The sequence below is a fragment of the Pantherophis guttatus genome, chromosome 3, assembly GCF_059756535.1.
Source record: "Pantherophis guttatus breed Tessera chromosome 3, ASM5975653v1, whole genome shotgun sequence".
NCBI lineage: Eukaryota > Metazoa > Chordata > Lepidosauria > Squamata > Colubridae > Pantherophis > Pantherophis guttatus.
Genome location: NC_142065.1, coordinates 42,203,892 through 42,228,927, shown reverse-complemented (window position 1 = coordinate 42,228,927; position 25,036 = coordinate 42,203,892). Strand labels below are relative to the sequence as shown.

The 25,036-nt window shown below is 39.0% G+C and overlaps 1 protein-coding gene across 2 annotated transcripts in view; it reads left to right on the top strand.

Moving 5' to 3' along the window:
• Nucleotides 1-24,585, top strand: part of C3H6orf132 (chromosome 3 C6orf132 homolog) — a 45,405-nt gene extending 20,820 nt beyond the window's left edge. For both annotated transcript variants that reach the window (XM_034414312.3, XM_034414313.3), the window contains exons 3-5: nt 13,858-13,933; nt 20,780-23,627; nt 24,386-24,585. In XM_034414312.3, the coding sequence (XP_034270203.2) occupies nt 13,858-13,933; nt 20,780-23,627; nt 24,386-24,485 (3,024 nt within the window). In that variant the 3' untranslated portion in view covers nt 24,486-24,585. The remainder of the gene's footprint in view (nt 1-13,857; nt 13,934-20,779; nt 23,628-24,385) is intronic.
• The last annotated feature ends 451 nt before the right edge of the window (nt 24,586-25,036 follow it).

The following is a 25,036-nucleotide window of genomic DNA, read 5'->3' as shown; positions in this document are numbered from 1 at the left end:
CCATCATCTCACTCCCTACTAAACATGGAGGTGGCTTATGCTCATCATAGTTCTTTGGATGTTAAGTTAGTGTTCGTTTTTTTCCCTGATATAAGCCTTGTAGTATGAGTGAATTTGGCCTTGGAGTATTGGCTAAAGGAACTTGGGATGTTCAGTATGGAGACAAAAAAGAGAAGGAAAGACAAGATAGCCATGTTCAGGGCCATAAAGGGAAACTACAGTGAAAATGATCAAAAAGTGCTTTCAATGACCACATAAAATAATGTCAGAAATAATTATTAAAATAACTATAAACTGCATCCATCTAGATTTCATTTAAAGTAAAACTTACTAAGAAATTTGCAATAGCAGAAAAATGTACCTGTGAAGGTTGTTGGTTTTTAAGAAAAGGCTGGACAACTTACTTTCGTGGTTGGTTTATTTGATTTTCCTGCACATGATAGACGTTGATCCTTCTGGTCCCTTCATTGACAATGTGGTCAATGATACAATCAGATCTGTCTACCTTTCACTGGCTATTTTAGGCTGTTGAATGCCTCTATGCCTACTGCCATCCATTCCCTGGGCAGGTGTTGTTGTTGTTGTTGTTGTTGTTGTTGTTGTTGTTGCAGGAATATTTTGATTTTGGCAGCAGGAGGGTCTGGTCCTTTTCCTCTGGACTCAAAAGCTATCTCTCCTGACTCCTCCTGGCAGTCCTACAGATAGGGTAGCATGTAGAGTGGGAAGGAGAAGAGATGGGGAACTGATATTTTCTGTCAATGGACATCTGATGACATGGCAATCTGGTGGTGAAAGAGTTTGCTGCGTATAGCCAGGACCTGTGAGCCAGCTTGAGAAGCAGCTGACTAGCACTGCTGGGTTACCATGAAATGGGAGATCCTGCTTCATTACATGGTTCCCACTGCACCCATCAGACTGTTTTAGACACAAGTTATGCAGTCTCTCTCCCTAAAGTGGGAAAGCACCTTCCCACTACAGCTACAACCCCAGATCTGCAGGATGGGTGAGGCACCCTGGTAAAGCAATTGACAAGGGAGAATTGCAAAGTGTGGTGGGGGGGAGGGTTCCACTTGCCCTCATAACAGCCACTGCTCTCCCTATAAAGTTTGGGCTTATCCTTTTGGACAACAATTTAGTGCTATTCCAAAATAGAGCTATTCATAAATCAGTTTGATCCTTGTTTAAAAGGAGCCAGAGTATCAGCTGCACACCTGTACAAAAACACTTAAGTAAAAACAGAGCAAGCCTTAACAAGTCTAAACACCTGTCAAAGCTCACCTCTTGTCCAGATACAATCCACGTTAAAGAAAATGATTGGTGGATACCCCCCCTACCTCCAACAGCTGATGAGATTTGGTGGAAAACTAAACAGGGGTAGGAAACCAGTTGCTTTCTTTAACTTTTTCCACATTAAAACTGTAAGGACCGCACCCCTTCCTTGCCTCATTACTGAAGCAAAATAGGTCTCGGAATTGAAGGTAGTGCAAAGTCGGCAACCATACTTTACTGCCAGCTGAAGGATTAGAGACATGATAGATGTAACATCATTGCTGACAGATGTAACTATCAGAATATCGGTATTCTAGGAATAAGGCTACCTAGAAAGAAAATAGCGTGAAAAGTAGTGATACAGACCTAGTAAGTTGTATGATAAGTTAAAGGAAATGACCTGGTTCACATACATAATTAATTTAATCAACAACCTTTCCTTGTTCGTACATAACCACACTAAAAACTTGCTCTGGCAATATCAATTTTTCTGCTATGACTGCATGATATTGCTTTTTTTTTTCTCAATTTTTTTCCTCAACTATAGACTTGAATCATCCTTTGCTCTAGCTAAAGCAATGTTTTCCTCTTTATTCATCATCCAAGAGAAGCCTCAAGACATTATAAATCTGTTGGGCTTTGTCAATTATTATGTGAGAGAAAATGAGATGACCGTTGTTGATCAGGAAGAGAGGAATCAGCAATATGGGCAATGAATTACATGCCAATATCATTTTCTGCCAACTCAAGGATAAATAGTGCTAAGCCAGCAACAGGGGAAAAAAGGCTAATTGCAGGTTTCAGACTTTTTCTAACTTTCAGAGACAGACTGTACTTTTGTGCCTAACCCTACGTCCAGAGCAGCCTGCAAGTTTTGCAATGTTCACATAACACACTGTGTCCAAACAAATCAATTATATGTTGCTTAGCATGATGGTCTGGTTTGCAAAATATAGATATGCAGATTGGAAGTGACTGGTGCTCATTAACCTTAAGGATGGAGGCACTTACGGGGATGTGAGGTATGTGCAGAAATGATGCAAATTATGTAATTGAGGCAAATTACAAAATTCACATTTGAATGATGAAGTTACAATATCTGTGTGACATTATAGTCTACAAATGACCAGGCTCCAATTATCATACTTCAGACACATTATACAAAGACTTAATTCTCTGGAGAATTCTATAATGCTGAGAAACGTGCAAGGAAAAAAGAATATAATAACCAACAGCAAAGTGGATGAAGTAGATGGACTCAATTAGAGTAGTTAAGGGAGCACCATGAAAGCACCATAGAAGACCTAAAGGACAATGTTGGGGACAGATCCTCCTGTAGAATATTTATCTATATGGTTGCTAGGAATTGTCAACTTGCTCTAATTTTTGACACCAATAAACTCCTGAATTTACCTACTCGCAGACTTTGACAGGCTCTGAACTTTAACCTCAGTCACAAAGCTTCTTTCCTATCTTCTTACCAGTTTACTGGACAATATTAAGCATTAAATAAGGCAGGAGATATTTGCTTGCCTTTCTTGTTGCCTCTGGTTCCTGATGTCTATTCTTTTCTACTCCAACTTCTGTGACCCTTACCCAGTGAAATCAAATGTTTCTAACAAAGAAACAGCATTTGGAAAATTTGGAGGAACTTCTTTCTTAGGGCACAGGAATGGCAGGGGAAAAAAAATCTGTTTTCTTTTCTTTTCTTTTTTTTACTCCTAATTTTTCAGAGAATTGCTCTGCCCCCTGAAAATGTGCACATGCTTCAAAAATATTCATGGATATGTATAGAGTGAATCAAAAAAGTCAAAATGGTAGCTGTGAACCCAAGATCAAAGTCCTGCCTACTTTTTATTTGTGTTGCAAGCTTTCAGTTATGGGGGTCACAGCCACTATCTTGACTGCTTTACACACACACAAACACACAACAGATGCTCCCTGACTTGGAATAAATGCAACTAAGAGCACGATTCTGAAGAGGAAATGGCTCATAATAAATACTTTTGCATTCCTTTCAGCTGTTTCTTCTACTCAAAAGTATTTGGTTACTTTTAACTTTAAAAAATTGGCACTTCACTATATGTACACATATTTACCTCTCAATTCATGTAATTCTACAAGAGGAAGTGTACAGTGTTTTCTTTTTGATGTTGCTTAGCAAATATGAAAATATTCTTATCTTTTTCCTTATGCATTTGCTTTGTATGTAGTATGCATAACAAATGAGCAGCTTTCTAGACTGAGATGTGGATATACATGGTACTACCCTCTTATTTTAAACAGGTCTGACTGGGCGTTAGTTTTTGCTTTATCTTTATTATTAGTCAATGGGCATTAAAAAATACAGGTTTGAATGAGTCAGCAACACATTAGTTATTTTCTCTTGTCAGTGTCTACTTCTTCTTCTTTACATAAAGTTTATATTAATTCAGTATGCTATACTTGGGATATTGTTTGAAGTCTGTTCCAAGATTTTATTTAGAACATAGCAGGAACAATGTTAAACTATTAAAAATAAATAAACAAACTTGCACCAGCTGCCAATTATTTTCTAGCCATACTTCAGAGTCATAACTTGCCTTTTTAAACTCTGAATAGCATTGGCTATTGAAGGTTTGAATCTGTGGTGGAATTCAAATTTTTTTCACTACTGGTTCTGTGGTGGTGATTTGGTGGGTGTGGCGTGGCTTGGTGGGTGTGGCAGAGGAAGGATACTGCAAAATCTCCATTCCAACCCCACTCCAGGGGATGGATACTGCAAAATCCTCATTCCCACCCCACTCCTGGGGGAAGGATATTGCAAATTCTCCATTCCCACCCCACTCTGGGGCCAGCCAGAGGTGGTATTTGCTGGTTCACTGAACTACTCAAAATTTCTGCTACCGGTTCTCCAGAACCTGTCAGAACCTGCTGAATAGCACCCCTGGTTTGAACTCCTTTTCCTGGGCTTTATTCCTTGTGCCTCATCTCTAGTATTAAGGACATATGTAAGGGAGCAAAGTTTCCTGCATTGTGACTCCATATGTGAAGTCTCTTCCCAAAATATGTTTACATGCGTCCAATTCTTTTCTCTACTGCAATGTTTCTCAATCTTGGCAGCTTTAAAACGTGTGGACTTCAATTCCCAGAATTCCCCAGCCAGATATTTTTTGTATATTTTCAATTTTATAACAAAATATACATCACTTAACTAAGCAAAGAAACTGAAAAGCAAGGTATGGCAGGCATTTGCTTACTGAAACAAGGAATTATCTAAGGGAAGTTAATATCACTCAGCAGACATGAGATGCCTTTGAAATGTTCTTTGGTAAGAAAATCACAGCTCTACCCAATGTGACATCACCACAGAGAAAAGATGTCACATTGGGTAGAGCTGTAATTTCTGTGTTTACTTGGCATATTTACATGTGCTATGATTTTCACATTTGTTTTCTATTTTCCATTTAAAAAGTGGCAGGAAACCAGGAGATGGAGATCTAATCCTCCCTTAGGTATGCTTAGGAAAGCTGGCTGGATGACTTTGGCCCAGTCATTTTCTCTCAGACCAATCTACCTCACAACATTGTTGATGTGAGGAAATAGGAGGCAGGAGCATTAACTATGTCTACCATTTTGAGGTTTCCCCCAAAAAATAAGGCTAGGATAAAAGTCTAATCAATAAATAAATTCTGGGGCAATTCACTTTCAAATTATGGCAGGTTTGGAGATTCCCAAAAAGCATCAGTAACTACATATATAGAAATCATATGCATATATCTGCCTATATATATAATTCATGACCATATTCAGACTTAGATTTTCAGACTTACTAAATAATGTAAATGACTAACATATCTTCAACAATTGCTTGTAATAAAAAAAATATGTATGTGTATAATGTGTGTGTGTGTGCACTGTATGTGTGTGTGCCTCTCTGTGGGTGTATGTGTGTGTATTTAAAACAAAAATCCCCAAAGGTTAATCTATGATGTGCTTCATCTATTTCCTTTGGGCTTGCATGGGCTATTACTTTTTCATTAGAAGTACCCTAAGAACAAGTAAATGATCAGGAAAGGAGAAAAGAGCTGGTAAGAAAAGAGTTGACATTCCCTCTATCCTGTACAATGCATTTTTCTGGGGGCCCCCAATTCATCAGAACCTGGTCCCTGCCACCTACCCTCCCTCCCAAAATCCAAGTATGGCTTCAGGTCATGTATTCTTACCCAATGCACAGGTAAGCTCTTATATGATGAGCAAATTTAATAAATGAATTTAAACTATGAAGTACGTGAGTCTCAGCCCATGCTTTAGCTGTGCATTCTTGGAAATGATTGACCTTGAGATTTTCTCCTTATGCAGGCCTTAACCCCTGTACAGTTCTACCCCAGAAAGGAATGAAGGTTTGACCAGCCACGTTGAATGTAGGAGTGAGTCAATATTTGAAATTGCACAGGAATTGTGTACACCCAACATTGGACAGAAGCCCATTCGTATTATTGTACAGTACTCTGAAAATACCCAATAAGAATGAAGCTTTCTGGCCCTACCCTGGGCCAAACTTGGCATCTGCCTTACTGGCTCACAGTTTAGAATCTAAGAAGCCTATTTTAAATTTGGAAGCACTTGTTATGGTTTAGCTTTATGTGCGAATCAGACCATTATAATTGATTAAACCCTGGTTTAAGAGGCATGGCTTTGTGTTATACCAAAAAAAAAAAAGTGTTTTTACTTAAAGCTGTGGGCTTCTTTCTTTTTTTCTTTAAAAAAGAGAAAAGTTCAAAGCAATTATGAAAAAAATGTATTATTGATACAATAAGCTTTTTCAAACTTGTGCGGTTTAACAGTTAACAATCTGGAAGCTAAAGCAACAGCTCCAAAACCCATTAGTACAAATCAAATTTCATAACTATCAATTATTACATGAACACAGTGATAGGTTTCTACCAGTTCGCCCCAGTTCAGGCGAACCGGTAGCAGCGGCGGCAGGCTGCATCCACCTGCCCGGACATCATCATGGACACTCTGCGCATGTGCAGAAGTACCATGTATGAGCAAAGCAAGCGCGCACACACACATGCTCACAGTTCTGAACCGGTAGCGAAGGTAAGTGAAACCCACTACTGCATGAACAGCAATGTAGTCAGAGGGATCTTCTTTAGGATAAACCGGATGAAATCATTATCTTGGAGCTTAGCAGAAAAGGCCCTCTCCCTCATATCCTTTCAGAGCCTCATCAAATGCAATGATGAATGTCTTATATTATCAGGGATACAAATCCAGCCTTCAACGCTAGCATTATGAAAATCTGACTGGAAAGATGATTCATACATTCAAATGGCTGATTTAGATTCCACAAACCTGAAATACTGGTTTTGCTGACCTTTTTTATTCTTTCCAACCCGACAGAGTGTTGGAAATAAATTATGCTCTGTCGGCCTGCCCATCTTTTATCATCAGTAGGATGATAGAACAAAAAAGGATGAAATCTAATGTAGCAGGAGAAGCCAGCAAAAGAAAGATAAGAGTTCCAAACTAGGTTGGATCAAATGAAGGAGGGGTAGAGAATTTACCCCTCTAAATCATCCTCTGGGAAAGGCAATTGGGCAATAGCTTGTAATACTTTCAAAATGAAACTGTCTGTCTCTTTGGCATATGACCCAAAGAGGGTCTTTGGCATATGATCATATGGAGTCCACTTTGTGCAAACGGACAATAGTATGTAGAGACAAAGACAGCACATATGAACCCATCTTTATTAGACCCAAACATATTCAAAATATTAACAGATATAGCCATCCCACTCTCTCTGTGTGTGTGTCTCTCTGTCTCTGTCTCTCTGTCTCTCTGTCTCTGTCTCTGTCTCTGTCTCTGTCTCTGTCTCTGTCTCTCTCTCTCTCTGTCTCTCTCTCTCTCTCTCTCTCTCTCTTTCTGTCTCTCTCTCACACATACACACACATCAAGTTGTTAAGCAAACATTTAAGCACCTCTGGTAAATGTATATGTTTCAATGAATCTCTAAATGAATAAACGCTAATATAATGTTTACATTGTACTGAATTAATACACTTTTTAAGATTTTAATGCATATTATTCTTGGATATTTACAGATTCAAAATCTCTCTCTCTCTCTCTCTCTCTCTCTCTCTCTCTCTCTCTCTCTCTCTCTCTCTGTCTCTCTCTCTCTCTCTCTCACACACACACACACACACACACACATGACATATAGAGCTATTCACAGAAATAACATATATCCACAAACTGGTTAAGCCTTGGGGAACAAGTGAACAAACACTTCCCCCCAAGCATACAATATTACTGAATTAACCCCCCCCCCAAAAAAACCCAAAGAAATCTTGCAAGGCTACAGCTAGTTTGAAAGAATTCCAGAAGCCATTATCTGCCTACCTGTCCTACCCTGCTTTACCTTTTTTAAAAAAAAAAAAACCTGAGATCTGAAATTCCCCAGGTGTCATATAAAAATTGCATCTAGTGATGGGACCATGACAGAGGTATGTTGCAGTCCAGATCAAATCTACTTTGAGGCTTAAAAGAAGTCACAGATTTTGTTGAAGTTATACCTGTTCGCTGCAATACTAAGAAGTGAACAGATCAGGGGCGGGTTCTATTTACCTTTACTACCGGTTTGCAACGGGGCCATGCGCGCCCTTCTGCGCATGTGCAGAAGTTTCCTGACGACATCAGGGTTGGTGGGCGGAGCCTCCCGCCGATTTTACTACCCGAACCGGGGCTAACCCACCACTGGAACAGATGGCATCTCAGCATATGGTGTTTTGAATGCCACCATGTGGAAAGGCAAACTAAACAACTATTTCTGAGTGTCTAATAAAATACCATTCTGCAAACTGTTCTAAATCTTGAAATACAGCTTTGACCCTCAGCCAGTTAACTGGAGAATTTTAAATATCCCAGATAATGGAATATCTAAAAATGTGTACATTTGGAATTTCATAGCAGAATTTCATTGCAGAGCGTTCAGGACAGATCTGAAAGCATTATTTTTAGCACCCTTGTGATATATCATTATTTTCCCATTACTTTATATATTTATTTATCAAATTTAGAGACCACCCATTTCACTCATTGAGCAACTCTGGGCAGTGTACAATTAATGGTTTGGAGTACTAGGAAATGTATAATTATGTAAGAAAATCCCCACCTTAATCCAGCATAATGTTTTTGTTTATTTTCTTCTCAGCCCAGAAATTAACTGTACTTAGAAAATGACTTCATTTGTAATAAAGGCTCTTTGGAGATAAGCAGATGTAACAAATGTATGTACTATGGCTCAAGTATTGATGAAGTAGAGTCCATCTTAGATCTTAATATTTTTGTACAGAAAAATGGTAAACTTAATTCTGACATGTTATTGTTAGTCGCGAAGTCGTGTCTGACCCATCATGAACCCATGGACAACGTTCCTCCAGGCCTTCCTGTTCTCTACCATCCCCCGGAGTCCATTTAAGCTCACGCTGACTGCTTCAGTGACTCCATCCAGCCACCTCATTCTCTGCCATCCCCTTCTTCTTTTGTCCTCAATCATTTCCAGCATTAGGCTCTTCTCCAGTGAGTCCTTCCTTCTCATTAGGTGGCCAAAGTATTTGAGTTTCATCTTCAGAATCTGGCTTGTCAGGGTTGTTTTCCTCTAGAACTGATTGGTTTGATTGCCTTGCAGTCCAAGGGACTCGCAGGAGTCTTCTCCAGCACCATAGTTCAAAGGCCTCAATTCTTTGGCGCTCAGCCTTCCTTATGGTCCAATTTTCACAGCCATATATTGCAACTGGGAAAACCATAGCCTTAACTATACACACTTTTGTTGGCAGGGTGATGTTTCTGCTTTTTAGTATGCTGTCTAACTTTGCCATAGCTTTCCTCCCCAGGAGCAAGCGTCTTTTAACTACTTGGCTGTAGTCCCCATTTGTGGTGATCTTGGAGCCCAAGAAAATAAAATCTGTCACTACCTCCATTTCTTCCCCATCTATTTGCCAGGAATTGAGAGGGCCAGGAGCCATGATCTTAGGTTTTTTAATGTTGAGTTTTAAGCCAACTTTTGCACTCTCTTTCACCCACATCAAGAAGCTCTTTAGTTTCTCTTCACTTTCTGCCATTAGAGTGGTATCATCTGCATATTTGATGTTGTTGATATTTCTCCCAGCAATCTTAATTCCAATTTGTCATTCATCTAGCCTGTCTTTCTCATGATGTGCTCTGCATGTAAGTTAAATAGGCAGGGCAACAGTGTACAGCCTTGCCGGACTCCTTTCTCAGTTTTGGACCAATCAGTGATTCCGTGTCCAGTTCTCACTGTTGCTTCTTGATCCACATATAGGTTTCTCAAGAAACAAATAAGATGGTCTGGAACTTCCATCTCTTTAAGAAGTTGCCACAATTTGTTGTGATCCACACAATCAAAGGCTTTAGCATACTCAATGAAGCAGACGTAGATGTTTTTTTGGACCTCCCTAGTTTTCTCCATGATCCCGCGTATATTGGCGATTTGATCTCTTGAATTCTGTTGAATTGAGGCCTAAACCTTTTGCTATTACTCCTCCTTTTAGTGTAATCTTAATGTACATACCTTCCCTTCCCTAAAAAATCCAAACAACAAAATGAATATAAATCAACAATGAAAACAATATAGTGGAACTTTGGGAAAAGTGGATTTTTTTTGTAACAATATAACTACTGCAAAAGGTTCTTCACACTTCACCTGAATGTTTATTGGTTTATTGTGATTAGTTTATTGGTTCCTCCACCCCCACCCCCCAGTTTTTTAACTCTTTCTTTGCCCTTCATCATTTTGAGTTGAGTGCTTTTATGTTCTGTTAAATTCAGAAGACTTTGGCCTTTTGTTTCAGATAGCAAATATTCATTAGAAAGCCCAGGCTTTGTTTAATCATTATCCAACCTTGTATTCAGAACAGTGCAGTAAATATTCAAATAGAAAAAACACAAAATTCCAGTAAGATGTTTCATTTCCTAGTTACTCCTTAAACCCTAGTTACTCCTTGTTAACCCTTTTAGTCTCAGCACACCTGTGGCTTATTGGTCCCTTTCTGTAGCTGACAGTAGAATGTACAATGCACTTCACTGATTTTCTGAATCACTTCAGATGAACGTAAGCCAAGATATGAACAAAGCAGTAGATCACATCCCTGTAATCCTTTCTTAGGAACTGTGGTTAAAGTTGAAGCTTCCTAGCAAATTACATTGTTTCACTCTGAAACAGGAATCTAGAGTTCTAAGGAATATAGTACTAGAATAACACTAGGATAAGGATACCAATTTAGCAGAGATCCCATTTGGTGTAGTAGTACAGTAGTAGTATGTACAATAATAGTTAGACTGCTGGCCTAGAAAGCAGGAGACTGTGAATTCTAGGCCTTCCTTGGACATGAAAGACAGCTGGATGACTTTGGGCCTCTCACTCCCAGCCTCAGGAGGTTGTTATTGTAAGGAAAATAGGAGGCAGGAATATTAAGTAGGTTTGCTGCCTTGAGTTATATATATATTAAAAAGATGGGATAAAAATCTAAACATCATCATCATTATTATCATAATAGCGAATGTGAGTCTTCTTATTTTATAACTTTGTGTCTGTCATATTACAGGCCTTTCCATACTTATGCCTACAGGGGAGACGGTGTATTACTTCTTTATATTTCTTTTCTTTTTCTTTGCTATAGTTTTATTTTATTTTCTATTTTTCTTTCTATATTACTGTTTTCCCCTTCCCCCCTTTTTTTTTCTCTTTTTTTCTTTTTCTTTTTTATAATTTTCATTAGTTTTTAATCTGTTAACTCTAAGGTTTAATACAACTATTATAAAAAAACAGAATGAAATCTTTTGTTATAACTCAATAAGACCTTAAATACAGTTATGGGAAGACATTTTCACTTCTAGCAGAGAATAACAATAGACAACATCTAGCCACAATAGTTAATAGATTGCAGTTTAATGAGAGAGAGTAAAACTAATTAAAAAGGAGTGTGAGTGCTCTATTTCTAGACTTCTGTTCCTGTATGATGGAGGATCATATTCTTTATTTTTCTAGTTAACTTTCAAAAGAAATAGGAAAAAGTGAAGACTCTTTTGAGTCAGTTTTGACTCCTGATGAATACATGCAAGTGAGTTTCACTGCCTCCTCACCTTCCTTTAAAAAAAATAAAAACTTTGGAACAAACACTATAGTTCTGGGATGTTCTTATGGACTCTTATTTTAGTATTAATCATGCCCAACCAAACATAACTTTTGGGAATCAACCAAAGTTGAATTGATGCTGCCATTTGGTATAATTTTGCTAAATAGCTAGGGGAATACTCATGCTGATCATTTGGATTTACCAAAACATATAGGCCATTTTGTTTCATGGTTAGGAGGGGGCTGAGGCATAATATATGCAATAAGAGTCTCAGAGGGTTGGTCTCTATGTGGGTCAGTTGGATTTGGGTGAAGCTGAAATGTACTGCTACTAAGTAACTCTGAGTTTACTTAAGAAATGCAAGGTTGACTCATCTCTAATTTAGATGTATTAACGTATGTTAAAAGGACAGCAGAAGCATCAACTGCTATTTTGTGGGATAATTTCAAGAGTAAGTTTCAAGTTGGGGAGGTACAAATAGACTTTTGCTCTGAGGCTAGATTATGGCAGAAGCCTGTTTCACCATTCTAAATTATTAAGAGACATTTCAACTATCAGTGATATTAGCTGAAGTTTAAAACATGTAGCAGGGAAGGTGGGCATCTAAAATGGTCCCACATTGCCTTTTCATAACCATTGAATCTATATCCACAGGCTGAGAGTCACAGGATGAACTATAAACTTACTACTAATGTTGACTATAAACTAGAAGTAACCTTAAAAATGATACCAGTAATTCATCCCCAAGCCAATTTGCCCATCATCACTGTAATCTGTCTGCCTCACCTATTTCCTCTTTGTTGTTTCTTATCCTGACAAAACATCCTCAACTCATTTCAACCTTCCTTCATACTATTATTAATCCACTTGTTTTAACAGTATATATCATTATTATAGTTGGCTACACAATCAGCCAAATGTTTAGACTGGATTTGGCACTTTTATCCACCTAGGAGTCTTCAAGGACCTAGGATAGGCAGATTGAGATTTAATGGTGTTAAAAGTATCGTCACAGGATGTAAGTTGTTCCAAATAAAGCTGCCTTTTACAATTGACTGATGGTAATTTTTGTCAATGTAGATAGCATTTAAATTGTATTCTAGATATTATGGGATTGCATGCAAAGCATCTATTCATAGTAGTACTATCTTTGCTTTCTTTTGCCACAGTCATTCTACTTCTGTCTCCAGGCTTTTGATTCTGCTCTCTTCAGGTACTACAGCATTCTGTATCCAGACTTTATGTCTTTCTTATCAACACTTGTTAAGTCTGGAGTGTTGTGCCAGATGCTTATTATTGTTGCTGTGATATTAATAAATAAAAATTATAAATTTAGTTTGCTGGATTTAAAAGATGAGGAAGTTTAAATCCCAACTAACTGCAATGTGGGCTTTGAGTTTTGCAATAGTTTAAACAAAAATGTTGCCAGTGGTGCTTGCCTTATTATGCAAAATGTTATATAACTGTATTAAAAGCCAGGACTGTCAATGACAAGTCCACACCATTGTTCCTGTGAATACCATTTGCTTATTTATTTAAATATACCATTTATTTAAATACCATTTATTTAAATATACCATGGGTCAAAACAAAAGAAGTGCATACTTCAAATGGATTGAAGGACTTGGATATCCCTAAACTGAATGATCTCTTTGCCTTGATTAGTATATCCAAACCATGACATATATTTTTTAAATGCTCAGGTATCAAAAACTGTTTAATATGTGACACTAGGGAATAGTAATTCAAGAAATGCTAGTCTAGAGTTTCTTGAACCCATAGAAATAATGGCAGAATTTCTTGGATTCTGTCCAAAATATTGTTGTACTCCATCCAATGTCATTTTCTATGAGATGGGTGATAATTTGATTAATGAATGGATGAATAAATATCCTTAACCTTCTTATTTGAAGGGCTATAGAGACAGCATTATCAGGCAGACTTTGTACTCAAGGATTCCAAGTCAAGATGAAATGCAAACATATTATTTCTGCATTTTCTAGATTGGTTCAATAATTATGTTTGTGGATGCTTCCTGAAGTCTCCCTAGTTACAAACGTTGGGGAGAGTTTAAAAGATTGCACTTTGTGGATTCCACTAATGTGAGTTAGCAATGTAGTAGAGTGGATTTATGAACTAAATTTGCATTTTCACTACAGTTTAAATAATATTTATCTTTTTCTTGAACAATGATATAAACAATAAGCAATTTGTAAATATCTCAGGAAAAAATATTTTGGAATATTTAGAAAAATATTTTTTTAATGGAATAAATAATAGTAAAGTGTGTCTCTGTGTGTGTGTTTATGAAAATTATCTGTGGGATGTATGTGCATGTGCGCATCTGTGCATCTGTGCATGTGTGTATTTATTAGTTTTGTCTAATAAGGCATTTGTGTTTACCACTTTTTATGTAATGTTAAAGTCCATCTCTCAACCTTTTCAGGATGCTCAAGAAGCACATGGGGTAGCTGTACCAACACCATCTGTTCCAGACAGCTTTGAGGACAAGCTACCCGCAGGTAAAATGATAATTGAGATGGACGCTCACCATATCTATTATCTGCATATCATTAGCTATTGTTAACTATCTTATTTGACAGTGAAATCATAAATTTTGCTTTGGCATCAGTATATCATCTTGCAGTGTTAACACAATGTTGTTTTTTTGTGGTGTTCCTGAACTTTTGTGAAACTGTACAATCTATCATTCACATTTAAAAACTTAGGACTGAAACAAAAGGCAACATATTTAGATGTTGACCACATTTTATGGAAAGGGTCTTTCGGTGGCATAAGTAGGGAAACCATCTACCAGGAGGATAGAAAGAGCATTTCTGATTTTATTATTCCTCTTAAGGTAAGTCAGCCATGTAGAGGCTATAGACATTATGACAACTATGATTACTTTTAAGTAGTGACCATGAAAAAGCATTTTTTTAAAAAGGAATTGTTTTCAGCTTACTGTTGTTTTTGGTTTGGTACTGCTTTTATTGCTGTTATTTATGCTGTCTTGTTGTAGTTTTAGATGATAGCATGGATGTTTTAAATACCGTATTTTTCAGAGTGTAAGACGCACCTTTTTCCCTAAAAAAAGAGGGTGAAAATCTGGGTGCGTCTTATACTCCGAATGTAGCCCCGCCCAGCTTCTCAAACAGAGGTTTCAGAGGCTGAAAAAGCATCAGAAACGAAGCTTCAGGGGAAAAAAGCCCCCAAACAGAGCTTCAGAAAAGAAACCCTCAAACAGAGCTTCAGAGGCTTTTTTTCTGAGAGGCTTTCAGAGGCAGAAAAAAAAAGCAAAAAAAAAGCAAGGCCCAGAGCTCACAACCAAGGAACCTGTTGCTAAAATCCACCTCTGAGAATAGCCGATTGGGGGTATTCCGGGAGGCCAATTTACCTGCCAATCAGCTTTTTTCTTATTTTCCTCCCCAAAAACTAAGGTGCGTCTTATACTCCAGTGCATCTTATACGCCAAAAAATACGGTAGTTCTTTTATAGTTTATAGGTGGCATGCTGGAGAAAATTGAAGTCCTGGCTCCATTGCCACCTCTGTCCAGGTAGCCACAGAACAGTGTGCTAGGCATTTGGCTCATCTGTGCTCTCACCCAGCTTGTAAAATTCCCGAAAATTTAAGTTTTTGAGAGCTCGCTTCAGCACACGACTGAATCTGCAAGCCACCAAAAGTGAAAATGAGACCAGTGGTGGGTTCCTCCCAGTTCGGTCCGGTTCGGCGGAGCTGGTAGCGGTGACGATATGACATCACCGAACCGGTTCTCCCCCCCACCCTCCCATCCCCCCCCCCACATTATTCTTACCTTTTATTTGGTCCCACCCCCAATCTATTGCTGCCTCCTGAGTCCGAGCTGATGACTAGAGGGAAAAAACTGTTTAAATTCTTGCTGCGGGGCTTCAAAGGGCCGTCCTACAGCTGATCAGTGTTAAAAACAAACAAATGAGTCGGGTCGAGGACTGGTCGTAAGTGCGAGGACCTTCCAGAAATGACTCTGACCAGCTAGCCACGCCCACCTAGTCACATGACCTCCAAGCCACACCCACAAAATAAGCCACGCCCACAGAACCGGTAGTAAAAAAATTTAGAACCCACCCCTGAACGAGACCTGAAGCTTTGCAGAAGTTTTCCACTAGATCTTACATGGATATTTCAAATTGTTCTTTTATAGTCTATATAGTAGTATGCTGGTAAATGTTGAAGATGGCTCCATTGCTGCCTCTGGGATGGGACCTGAGCTGGGGTGGGATGTCTGGTGTGCAGGAGCAAATGGAGCTGAAAGGGAAGCGTAGAGAAGATCAATACATTGGTTTATTGATGGTGGTGGTGACAGCATGGAATGTTTTGATGGGAGACAGAGGGAGGTCCATTTGTGGGGAAGGCCTTCCTCGTGTTTAGTACTGATGATAGGTTGTAGCCATCCGAGTTCCAGCCCATGCCTGGTCAGCAGATTTACAGAAGCCTGGATTTTTGACTGTTACTGCTTAATACCAGATTGAGTAATAATAAAGCTTTCTTAGTTATGATCTTATCAGGGAGGAGTAGGACAACCTGGCAGGTGTTACCGAAACCTGGCTGAGGCCTTAACGGGGGAGTTCCCCTTTCTGAAATGTGTCCAGCTGGGTTCAGGGTATGGCACCAGGCAGGGTAAGGGGGAAAGTAGTTGTCATTTGGGAATTTCTGTTGGCGTTTGGAGGTGCTGCTGCCCCAAGTTGCCAGATATTAGACCCTTATGGTTTTTTTTTTTTTGAAGATACGCTTGTGGGATCATTGGGATTGTTGTTACTGTAACAGCATCCTGTGGCAGAGCAATTCCCCTACATAAATAAATAATCTGTATATTTATATTACATGACATTATTTCCTTAAAAAAAGAACTTATTGGGTTTGAGCCAAGAAGGATCTGACTATCAGTGTCTCAATTGATATCCTAGCCTTTGGCAGTTTTAATCAATCAAGAAGAATCCTACTACTTATATTCCATAACTGATAATAGCTAACAACCTACTAGATTTTTTAAAAAAATTCTGAATTTAAATTTAGTGACAAATATACAGCACAACAACGCTCAGTTAAGCTTGGCATACCTATTGCACAGGATGCCAGTAAAGAAATGTCTTTAACCATCACCATCCCCTTTATAGCTACAGAAGTACAATTTTCCTCTAGTCAGAACTTTTGAGTTGCATGAAGCTTGTAAAACTGCTTCCCTGCCATATGTAATTTTTGTTTATCTGATTGATTACCTGCCATCAAGTCAGTGTCAACTCTTAATTACCATAAAGTTCCTTCATCACATTTTCTTTAACTGGGGTCTTTAGTGCATTATCCATGCATTTGGGACATGAGTTTTGCTCAACAAATCTGTAGGGCAAAAGGAAGGTCACTTTAATGACAACCAAGCTTTTTAATGTGCTATCTGATAACTTTTCAATACCCCCATATTTTGTTCTGTTCATACTTTATTTTTAAATAAACACTTTATCTTTAAGATTATGAACTCAGATTTAGTTTTCTGGCCTTCCTATTCTGAGACCTTTCAAAACATTTACTACAAATGGAAAATATTTAGCATTGCTAGCAGGAAGGCTTGGCACAGAGTTGAGGGGAGCTATCATTAACTTAAATCAGCCTCTTAAAAGCAAGTTCAGCTAGTTTCTGTAGTCAGGTAGCCATGACAATTAGCAAACTTTTAAAAACATATACAGTTACTTCCTTGTTAATGAGCAGATCTACTTTGCCACAGTTCCTGTTTGCTGAGAATCAGAAAAAAATGTATTTTGTTTGTTCTTCTTTATAGCAACTCTTTATAGGCTTTCCAGCTTCTAAAGCTCTATTATCTGTGCCATCTCTGGAAGGAACATTTCCTGGATACCAAATAAGTGGGGTGCTGTGTGTAGGATAGGATAGGATAGGATAGGATAGGATAGGATAGGATAGGATAGGATAGAATAGAATAGAATAGAATAGAATAGAATAGAATAGAATAGAATAGAATAGAATAGAATAGAATAGAATAGAATAGAATAGAATAGAATTTTTTATTGGCCAAGCGTGATTAGACACACAAGGAATTTGTCTTGGTGCATATGCTCTCAGTGTACATAAAAGAAAAGATACATTCATCAAGAATCATAAGGTACAACACTTAATGATAGTCACTTAATGAAACAGTTGGAGATAGATGGTTCTTCTGTTATCCAGATCCTATGCCATAAATTGATTTATAAATAATAACCAATACTTTGAATTGCACCCAGAAGCCACCTGGCAACAAATGCAACATGTTTAACAGTGATGACACATCAGCATGCTGAAAGGCTGATATTATTGCTTGCACTGCTGCAGTTTGTACTAATAGCTTCCAGATGATCTCCAAGGTCAGCTCCATGTAGAACACATTGCAATAATCTGGATATGGAGACTCCAGGCTCTCCTCAGACCCATCCTTCTAACTCCAGATCTCAATGTCCCCTCTTTTAGTACTGGCCTTCCAGTACAGTGATGGTGAACCTTTTAGAGACCGAGTTCCCAAACTGCAACCCAAAACCCACTTATTTATCACAAAGTGCCAACATGGCAATTTAATCTGAATAATGAGGTTTTACTACCTAAAATAATGATAAACAAGGCAGAGTTCAGCTAATTGTTCTAAGAAAAACATGATAAATGGACTTTTATGCCCCTTCATTTTTTCCCTGCTTTTGAAATATTATATTCAGCAGCAATAAAAAAGAAATTTTTTGCAATATCATTTCTCTCTTTCTCCCTCTCTCTCTTTCCCTCCCTCTCTCTCTTTCCCTTCCTCTCTCTCTCTGCCTCTCTCTCTTTCCCTCCCTCTCTCTCTTTCCCTCCCCCTCCCTCTTTCCCTCCCCCTCCCTCTTTCCCTCCCCTTGCTCTTTCCTTTCCTCTCTCTTTCCCTCCCTCTTTCCCTCCCTTCCTCTTTCCCTCCCTCTCTCTCTCTTTCCCTCCCTCTCTCTCTCTCTTTCGCTTTCTTTCCCTCTCTCTCTGCCTCTCTCGCTTTCCTTCCCTCTATATATCTCTCTCTTTCTCTTTCCCTCCCTCTCTCTCTTTCCCTCCCCTCTCTTTTTCTCTCTGCCTCTCTCTCTCTTTCCCTCTGTGTGTGTATGTGTTTTTCTCTCTCTCTCTTTCCCTCCCTCTCTCTCTTTCCCTCTCTCTCTTTCTTTCTCTCCCTCTCTCTGCCTCTCTCTCTTTCCCTCCCTCTCTCTCTTTCCCTCCCCCTCACTCTTTCCTTCCCCTTGCTCTTTCCCTCCCTCTCTCTCTTTCCCTCCCTCTTTCCCTCCCTTCCTCTTTCCCTCCCTCTCCCTCTCTCTCTTTCGCTTTCTTTCCCTCTCTCTCTGCCTCTCTCGCTTTCCTTCCCTCTATATATCTCTCTCTTTCTCTTTCCCTCCCTCTCTCTCTTTCCCTCACACTCTCTTTTTCTCTCTACCTCTCTCTCTCTTTCCCCCACTCTCTATGTGTTTCTCTCTCTCTTTCCCTCTGTCTCTCTGTGTTTCTCTCTCTCTTTCCCTCCATTCCTCTCTTTCCCTCCCTTCCTCTCTTTCCCTCCCACCCCCCTCTCCCTCTTTCTCCCTCCTCCCTGGTGTGGGGGGAAAGGAACCCCTGAACTGGTGCTGGGTGGTGGGAATCTGATGTCTGGAGGCTGACAAGCCCAGAAGCTACATGCTGAAGACCAGCTGGCTGGCGGGGAGGCGGGGTGTCCCAACACAGGCAGCTCTGCAGGAAAAGCAACTGACCAGATGTCAGTTGCTTTTTTTTTTCTTCTGCCAAACCTAGAAGATGCAGGGTTGCATTGTGGCTGCACACTAAATTTCACTTTGCTGCACAAGACGCTGTGAGAGTAGGTGGCAGGCCATCGGGGCAGCAACAGCAAATGTACTACAATGAAGGCAGGATGCTGTTTCACACATTTTTTTTAGTCGCTCAAACTTTTGTTTCCCTGCAAATGATGGAGAGAAACGTGATGGAGAAATGTGACGGAGCTGGACTGGCGACAGCGTGCATGCCCACAGAGAGGGCTCTGTGTGCCACCTCTGGCACGCGTGCCATAGGTTCGCCACCATGGTTCTAAGTAGAATATAAACTGGGTAGATGTCTTCTATTACCACGCTTTGAGTGATTGCTTTAATACTTAACCATTATAGGCTATTAAAACACAATTTAGGCAGATGGGAGAATTGAACATTTCTCCCTGTCTCCCTACTATTATCCCTGTCATTATGAAATCCTACCAATGAAATTATCCTCTTCTCCCATAGAAAAATACTGTAGCTGGGAAGAAGTCTTTTTGAGAGGGGAAGATGCATTTATATTTCATCTCTCTGCTTTATATGACTATATTGAGTTGCATTAATGTCTGTGGTGTATCCTTTAAAGCAAAGTTGATCATGATGTTAAATGTCATGTACATGTACAGTATATAAATAATGTATAGACATTTTGGGGTACTTAATAAAAATAATATGGTAGGAAAAAACATGATTATTAATCCATCGGAAGCAGGGGAGAAACTTAAACTTTCCTTCCTGCTGTTATTCAGAATAAATTGTGTCATCTGTTTTGCTTCTTATCTGTAATCCCAAATTACTGCTTCCCATGGGAGCAGAAGCTCTTTGCTTTTAGTTTGACTCTTACGCAATGGCAGCTTCCCCAACATAAAGTTCTACAGATATTTAGGGATGCAGCTCAAAGTTCACCACCCAGAATGTCCTCTGGTCATGTTGGGATTTTGCCTTCTACATTTTGCAATCCTGGTTCATTTGGGGGAAGGCAGGTTACAGAAATCTACTCTCCTGCATCAAAAGGAACAGATTCAATTGCAAATTATAGATATGTCTATTACAGGAATAGACCTTTTTATTGTTCAATAGAGATTCCAGTCACCATGTGAGCACACACTGCTCTCTTAAGTATGATAGAAAAAATTGATGTGGTTGCTGCAGTAGTGATTATGTCCATTCATAATTTGCCTCTTAGGACCCAAATGAGCTTCCCCTAAAGAACTTCCTACTTGTTAAATTAGAAAAAGCATCGGTGACTGAAACTTCCATTTCCATTATAAAAACATCAGTTAACTTACTGCAGCATCTTAAAGAAAATCAATTGAAAACCAAAAATTGAAGGCATTATAAATGGATTTGTACTTGTTTTTCTGAGTTTTCATGACCGGGGTGCTGGGAGGGGAGGAGCTATTTTCTCTTATTCCCTTCAAAACCTTTTCAATGTATTTCTCAATATGGTCCAACAGAAAATATTCACTTAGATAAATTTACTCTTTCTGGTGTAAAATGAGAGCAATGCAATATATTTATATATGTATGTATTGTTTTCTTCCTAGGTTCACAAATCAATGGCAGTTATAGAAAGTACAATTCAGTCATTGATCTGAGGACAAAGCCATTTGGGGAGGATTATTTGGATGATGACTACATTCCACCACCACCTTCAATTCCTCCTCCTTCACCACCACCATTTTCAGTTGATTTACCACCAGTTTCACCTTCTGTGGTAGTTCCACCTCCACCTTCCATGGTAGCTCCACCTCCACCACCAATGACTCCTCCACCTCCACCACCAATGACTCCTCCACCTCCACCTCCACCAGCATTGCCAGCTCCATGTCTTTCAACTATGGCTCCACCTTCATTCCCATATTCTGATGTGCCTTCTCCCAGTACTCCAACTCCACCAGACTTCATTCCTCCTCCCCCTCCTCCTCCCCCTCCTCCTCCAGAGTTTATGGATACTGCGGTATCTTCTATTCCTCCAGTTTCATTACCAGTACATACACAACTCTTCTCAAATGGTGTGTCCAAATGGAAATCAGAAACTTCTCTCAATTCTCCAGCAATACCTATTCACAAGGAGACACAGTTACCGCAGTCCAGCCCAGAGCCTCATCTCACTTTCCCCAAATCATTAAAAGTACCCCCTCCAACTCCCATGAGAACATCATCTATTTCCTCAGGAGAAAAAGACTCCAGTCCCAAAGAATATTTTCCTAGATTGGTACCTGACAGTCACACTCCTCTGTTACCTACTGTATCATCTGCTACCATAGTTTACTCAGAGGCAGAAGCTAGAGCCAAAACTACTATGGAAAAGCATTCTGCTTTAGTCACAGAATCTGAAACATCAGATTCCAAAAGACACCCACGGAAGAAAAAACAGAGTTTATCTTGGTCCACCGAAGAAAGAACAGAATTTTCATCTCCAGATCATGCATCGTCTGATGATGATATCTGGAAAGAACGTTGCAATTTAGATAAGTTGAAGAATGAACTGTCAACCCTACTGTCTTCAACTTGCAGAAAGGAAGACCGACCAACTGAAAGAATTACAGTTTCTAAAGCTAAAGGTACAGATATTGATAGCAACAATGTTACTACAGATGAATTAAAACTAGTTAAGCATGATGTGAAAAAAACACACTTATCACAAGGAGTGGAGAATGAGAAGAAAGAAAAGAAATGTGCCAATAATTCTCCAGCCAAATCTTTCACCAAAGATGCTTTCTCAACTACAGACAAATTTCCCACCACTCAAGCAAATTGTGCTATGAAACTGAAAGAGGAGTTGGAAGCTTTATTGATTCCAGTCAAGGAAGGAGGCCCACCTTTGGCACTTGCAAACCTGAGACATAATCCAGAAACAAGAAAACAAGTTACTCTTCATTTTTCCAGCAATAAGGTCAATAATGGTGAGTTAAAATTTTCAACAGCAAAATTGGAAGGTACAGAGAAAGAACCAACAATGCCTAGTTCTTCTGTCCACACATACAAGTCACCAGTTTCATCTTTAAAACCCAAAAGTGAATATTTGGCTCCAGCTACATCTTCCTCTTCTAATTCTGAGGCTACCTTAGTCACACAAACTGCTCCTCCCATCAAGGATCCCTCCGTGCAATATAAGACTCATAGGTCGAGATTGGTCCCTGTTGACAGCCTTGTCTCTGCAATGTCTTCCCAAGCTACACATGATGGACCCAGCAGCCCAAGTAATAATGAAAATCAAAGAGATTCTACTGGAAACATGCCCTCAACAACAACCAAATTATCTAGGAATGCAGAGCAATTGAGCAGTGATATTCTGTTCCATCCTGTTACAGGAGAAAAAGTAGAGAAAGGCTCTCCAATGGCTCTTCTTCTGGCTGCACAACTGCGGGCCAATAGAGTTAAGTGTTCCACTTCTGCCTCTCAAAGTAATAGTGCTTTATTGGAGAAATCTCAGCTCAAGTTGAATAATAGCAGCCAATCAGAGAATGGGTTATCTACCATTTATTACAGCAATTCAAAACCCAACTCTATCAAGGTTGTCCCAAAGTCCCCACACCCACACAAGGATTTATTGGCAGTCTCCGAAAGTAAGCAGTGTAATGGATCAAGTGCACCCAACAACAATATCAGGAGTTTGTCAGGACAAAGTGAAAATATGCCACAAATATTCTCCAATGCTACTGAACAATGCAGGAATACAGTGAAATTCAGGGAGATAAATGAATCTCAGAGTTTTCCATCAAATAAGTGTGGTTCTTCTATTTTGCTTCAAAACTCAAACTCCAGTCACTTGAAGCAGCAAGATCCACTGAGCACATCCGAAAGTCCTTTTCATTTTTTCCCTCCACCCCAAAACCATACAGTTAAGAAGGATCAGGTGGAAGAAGGATTCAATTATGAAATAATTCCTCCACCACCAGAGTTCAGCAATGATACCTCTGAAATCCGAAAGCTTCCTTCAGATACTCAGATCTCAGATATGCAACTTAACTTCAACAACTCAAGCTATAACTATGGTAACAGTTACTCTCTGACATCAGCAGTCCAAAGGCCAAGTGACTATAGTCACCATTATCCAGGTGGCAGCTATACCCCCAATTACCTTAGTAGCTGTTCCAATAGCCGCCCTCTAATTAAAAAACGCCTTTATCTATCAGAGACTGATGACTTATATAGTAGGACAGCTATGTCTGCTCGCAGTATGAGCACACCTAGCTCCTATGGCTACAACTCTTCAGCTGTGGAAGGGATTCATCGAGCAAATTATTCTCACAGAAATGTTCCCAATGGTACACAGGGTCGAAGGGTATCCTTGGAATTACCTGGAAAAATTGTAACTTACAATACTTCTGTCAATGATGTCCAGTATAAAAGCCAAAATGGAGACTATTCTACCAATGCCTCTGGCAGGTATGTTTCATTTGTCATAAATATAGGAGTTGTAATGTGAGTAGGGGCTGCATGGAAATATTTTGGCCAGAAGTCAGTATGCAAAGCTGACATTCTGCAGTTTCTTTTGTCCAGTATAATGTAAGCAATCCCTCCTTTTTAGAGTTACAAGCTCATTTTCTATTTAAAATCAAGTTATTATTCAGTCAGGTGACCAGATGACTATCCCTTCAGCCAAATGCCTGCTTCTTCCATACTTATTCCTACAGCTAAGATCACTATCAAAATCACCAAGAGCTCAGCTGAGAGGAAAATACTGTATTGCTAGTGGGTGACTGTTTGATCTGTGCAGCTGTTCATTTCAAATTATATTTAGAGAGAAGACATGGGTACCAAGAAACTTATATAATTCAACAGAATTATTGTTTCCAGGTAGACTGGCACTTTAGTTACGGTATTTTTGAAACAGAAGCAAAAATATTCAAACCATCCAGATTATTATTTATATTGGTAAAATAATTAGAATTTAGCTTATTAGAATTTAACTGAGAAAGCCATTATGCCAAAAAAAAAATCTGTATTAAGTATTTCATATTTGGTATTCGTGTTTCTGGTAATCAAAGTCTATCTCACTAACAAAATCTACTTTGATTTGAAAAGTTTCTTTCTTTAACAGTTTTATCTTGTACTTAGAATGAAATATACCTCTTAATTGAATCTTATTTATTGCTAAGAATTTCTATTGAACTAATGATAATTTTTATATTTCTTCTGTTTAGGCCTTTCCACGTTAGTCCACAATATGGAACTCTAAATACATTTACTGTCAGGCCTGGAACAAGACAACCCATTTCTTATTCCTACCAAGGCCTTCATTAAGACTTTTCTGTCAGAAGCTCTGCATCTGCACACAGCTTGGCCCAATCTTGTACTCAATCTGGACCTCATTCTTTGTTCTGTATTATAACTCGCCTCTGTAGGGTCTGTATCTTTTTGTAAACATATTAGTTTTAAGTTATTCAGACAATGTTAAGAATGAGTCTTATGAAGCTATCATGGTAACAAGCGTCTTTGCATAATGTAAGAATAGCTATGTGATTCTAGGGCACATTTGACTAATAGGTGTATGCTTTGAAAAGACGGGCATGGAGTAAATTTTACCTTACTAGCACCATCTTTACAAACAAGCATTGGTCATTCAGGGAAAGCAAGCAAAGGAGGAAGAATGCAACAGAATGGTGAAGCAGATAATCCATGATCCAAGATGAAGAGTGTAGTTCAACAACCCACTCATGGCTACTCTAGATCAGCCATACATGGCTTAGAAAGCCAGCTGTTATCTAGAAGAAAATGGCACAGTTGTGGGAAAAGAAAGGAAGAGTTTGGAGGAATAAAGGATGAGCAAGAGAGAAGGATTAAATTTTTGTGAT